General features: G+C 35.3%; 1 protein-coding gene across 1 annotated transcript; it reads left to right on the top strand.

The window, feature by feature from the left end:
* Window positions 1-163: 163 nt before the first annotated feature.
* On the top strand, window positions 164-3115 carry LOC104269046 (selenoprotein K; the record flags this gene model as incomplete). Its single annotated transcript, XM_009868157.1, has 4 exons — window positions 164-254; window positions 1055-1135; window positions 1705-1797; window positions 2818-3115. Coding segments are annotated over 3 exons (260 nt in total), but the record flags the coding sequence as incomplete, so codon positions are not given.
* Window positions 3116-3371: the final 256 nt, after the last annotated feature.

The raw sequence follows: 3371 nt of genomic DNA, 5'->3' as shown, positions 1-3371 counted from the left end.
GTAGGGAACGGTACCTGCTGCTGGTGCCTGTTAAGTGCAGTTTCTCCGTCCCAAATTGTTCCCAGATTCTAGACGCAGCAGATGGGTTCCTGCGCGCTGTGCTTGCTGTGCAGCAGCACACCCCAAACATCACCAGCTGTTTTGTTATCTTGGTGTGTTACAGGACAAGTGTTGGATAACCGGAGTCGGGCTCCTTGGAGTTTGTCATCTATAACAGATTTCTTCTGGTCGATAGCAGATTTTGTGGTTCTGTTGTAAGTAAAAATTCATTCCTTTGCTGGGCTTTATTTTTAGATTTGCCACAAGTAGAAGCTACCCAGTGCTATCATTAACACAACAATAAAAATGTGAGATTTACTCTTCAGCATTCCTTGTCTACTGTCCCCAAACATACATGAACACTTTACTGTGACTACGTGGCTGTGGTTTTTAAGCACAATAGCATACATAATAAAATGAAAAGTGTGTGAAAAGTGATGCTAACTTACTGGCACTTAAAATTAGTTTTCCTACAATTCTTCCATTTTATTACAGAAAAAAAACACATATACTTTGTTAAACAGCTGTTTTCTAATTCTATTCTCCAAATAATATCTTCATTATTGGATCAGCCATTGCTGTGTGTCAGCTATTATTTGTCACCAGTAGAAACTGGTGACAACAGACTCTGGCTAAGTAAAAATAACAGCAGAGCAGTAATCACAAATCTATGGCCCCAGATCAGAGCCCATTAGAAAAAAAAAGTTGTTTCAGTGTATTCAGCAGTCCATTATTTCAGTTCCAGGTTTATATTTCATGCATCTATTGCATATTTATGAGAAAATTAGGTTTTATAGTTTGAGCCCCACTGTGATTTGGAATTACTTCAGATTTTATCTTCATACATAGGAGAAAAAACTGCCAAGGTTTATGAAACAACAATCATCTTGACAAGATACGCTGTTCATTCCTGAACACTGCTTATTGTTTTTCAGGCCATTTCTTATCTTGCAATCCAAAAATTCAGAAACTATATCTAGCAATCAGTTCATCTAAGTCCTGCTTTATTTTTCAGTTTCCAGAGCATTATTCAACCAGATTTGAGAAGAAGAGGCTACACATCTTCCTCCAGTTCAGGATACAATGATGGAAGAGGGTATATTTTCATATTCACAGTAGTTCTGATTTTTTTTCCTTTTTTAGGAAAATGACAATCTATTCAGACTACAGTTGTGATTTGCATTGAAGTAGGTCATGTAAGAAGACTGAAATGCTGTTTATCTGCAGTATTTTGTCTGAAGCTCATTGATAATGCACAGCTTTGCACAGCTGGAACAGTAGTATAGTCTTTAACTCACTGAAACTATTTTTCAGACCTGCCTAATAGACAATACACATCTTGAATTTCTTCTTTTGCTAGATTGACTTATACTCAGCATTTGATTTACATTAAATCGTTCATTTCATTTATTAGATACTTTTTGTAGGACTGAGTAAGAGCCTCAGCAGTAGCTTTCTCTTGTGTGATGTGAGTAAATGAGAACAGTTTGCATAAGAGACTTTTCGTTGATTTTTTTTTTTTTTACAACTTTTCCCATGAAACCCAAACTATTCCAGAGGTTCTAGCTTTCTAATTACTGTCATTAAGAGACAGTGTTACTGTATTTCTAGTTCAAGAATTTAATGCTGGTTGAATTTATGTTATTTTCATTGCATTTTTTTCAGGCCTCCAGCTCATCCTCGCCGTAGGATGGGTCGGATAAATCACGGGGGTCGGGGCCCCAGTCCACCACCAATGGCTGGAGGTGGATGAGGAAGGTAATTCCAAATCTGCCATATCCTGCTTTGAGTTTGTTTTTTTTTTAAATCACAGTAATAATTAATAACTGAGAGCTAAAGTAGAATGGAGTGTTTTGTCCTCCTTTTGCAAAAGTTACTAGAACAGGAAGAGAATCGAAGCGGTTAGATACTTTCAGTATAGCGATGGGGGAAGCGGGTATACAAAGTGTAGAAAAAATTTTTTAACACAGCTGATAAAAAAATATCTATAACTTTTTATTGTCTGCTGATTGAAAGTCCTTTCCAGATCAGTAGTGACTGCAACTGTTTGCATTTTACCAGTTATCACATGACAGTGTGAGGTTTATTGTTTAAAGTTGATACTTCTTAATAGAGAAGATGGAAAATTAATAAAGTTGTTAAAAGACTGTTAGGGAAAATAGGTTTTTCATTGTTACAATGATATAATATACAAATCTTGAATTCTAATATAGCACAAAAAATAGATTTGCTTAAAAAGGGGGGAAAAAAAAAAACAACATTAAAAAAGCCCTGGTCTGTCTGAACTTTTAGTTGTATTAATTAGTTTGGTTAGTGGGAGTTTCATTCAAACCAAATGTATCCATTATGTGGTTTAATTTACTTTGACTTAAGCAATAAATCTTTTTTTTTTTCCACTCATCACTCCCCATTGTTGCCACAATAAAAGTTACAAGAGAAGCACCGCATACCTGTAAATCCTGTAGGAAGAAGTTTGTATTGCAAAAAGCACATACACCAATGCTTCAGTTCCCTAGAAGACAAATAAGCTTTTTCCCCTCTTTTTTTTTTTCTTCATTTGGATAATTTTGGAGGGTTTTTTTCACTTTTTGACTAGACATGCTACCAGCAGAGGCAGTAGGAAGGGCTTTTGGGGAATAATGGCAACATGTAATCTCAGGAATAGAAGTTTGTAAACCTTTAGCATGTCTCATTTAGCTAAATTTAAATTACTTGTATAATTTTCTCTCACAAAGAAGGCCTTGTTGTCTTCTAAAGGTACTGTAATTTATCTTTTAGGTAAACACCTGCTGAAGAGGCAGACAAAAACATACACATTTGCAAGACAAAAAGGAAGAAGAGTTAAGCGGTGGACCAAATGAATGTGAATGTCATGAATGTGTATGTCTAACTGGGAACTGTTCTGTGATGCAAGCAGACTAATGACGTTGTACTGGGAACTCCTTCTTCAAGGATCCAGTGTAACTGAATTGCAGTTCTCTTAAATCCATGTTTACTGTCTAAAGTCTTTGTATAGTTTCTGAACACTTTACTGTAGCTACAAAGTAATAACTAAATTATATCTGGCTTGTCACAAGGCTGACTGTCTCATGAATCTTTGAAAAAAAAAAAAATCTCTGAAGTACCTTTTTTTTTTTTTTGTCCAAATGAGGAACATGTTTATAATTTGATACAGAAGGTCCTTCTGCTCAAATTTAAAGCAGTGCTTCCTAATAGATTTTGTATTTATTTTTGTCAGTACTAACATCCTGTAGGTTGCTGGTTTCACGGTATTAGCAGTACTCTAAAAATACCTTTAAAACACAACTTACAAATTACTTTGTTTTACAATT

This window comes from Apaloderma vittatum, unplaced genomic scaffold (assembly GCF_000703405.1).
Source record: "Apaloderma vittatum isolate BGI_N311 unplaced genomic scaffold, ASM70340v1 Scaffold45184, whole genome shotgun sequence".
Lineage (NCBI taxonomy): Eukaryota > Metazoa > Chordata > Aves > Trogoniformes > Trogonidae > Apaloderma > Apaloderma vittatum.
Note: the sequence above shows the minus strand (reverse complement) of the source record. Positions and strands in the feature narration are given on the sequence as shown.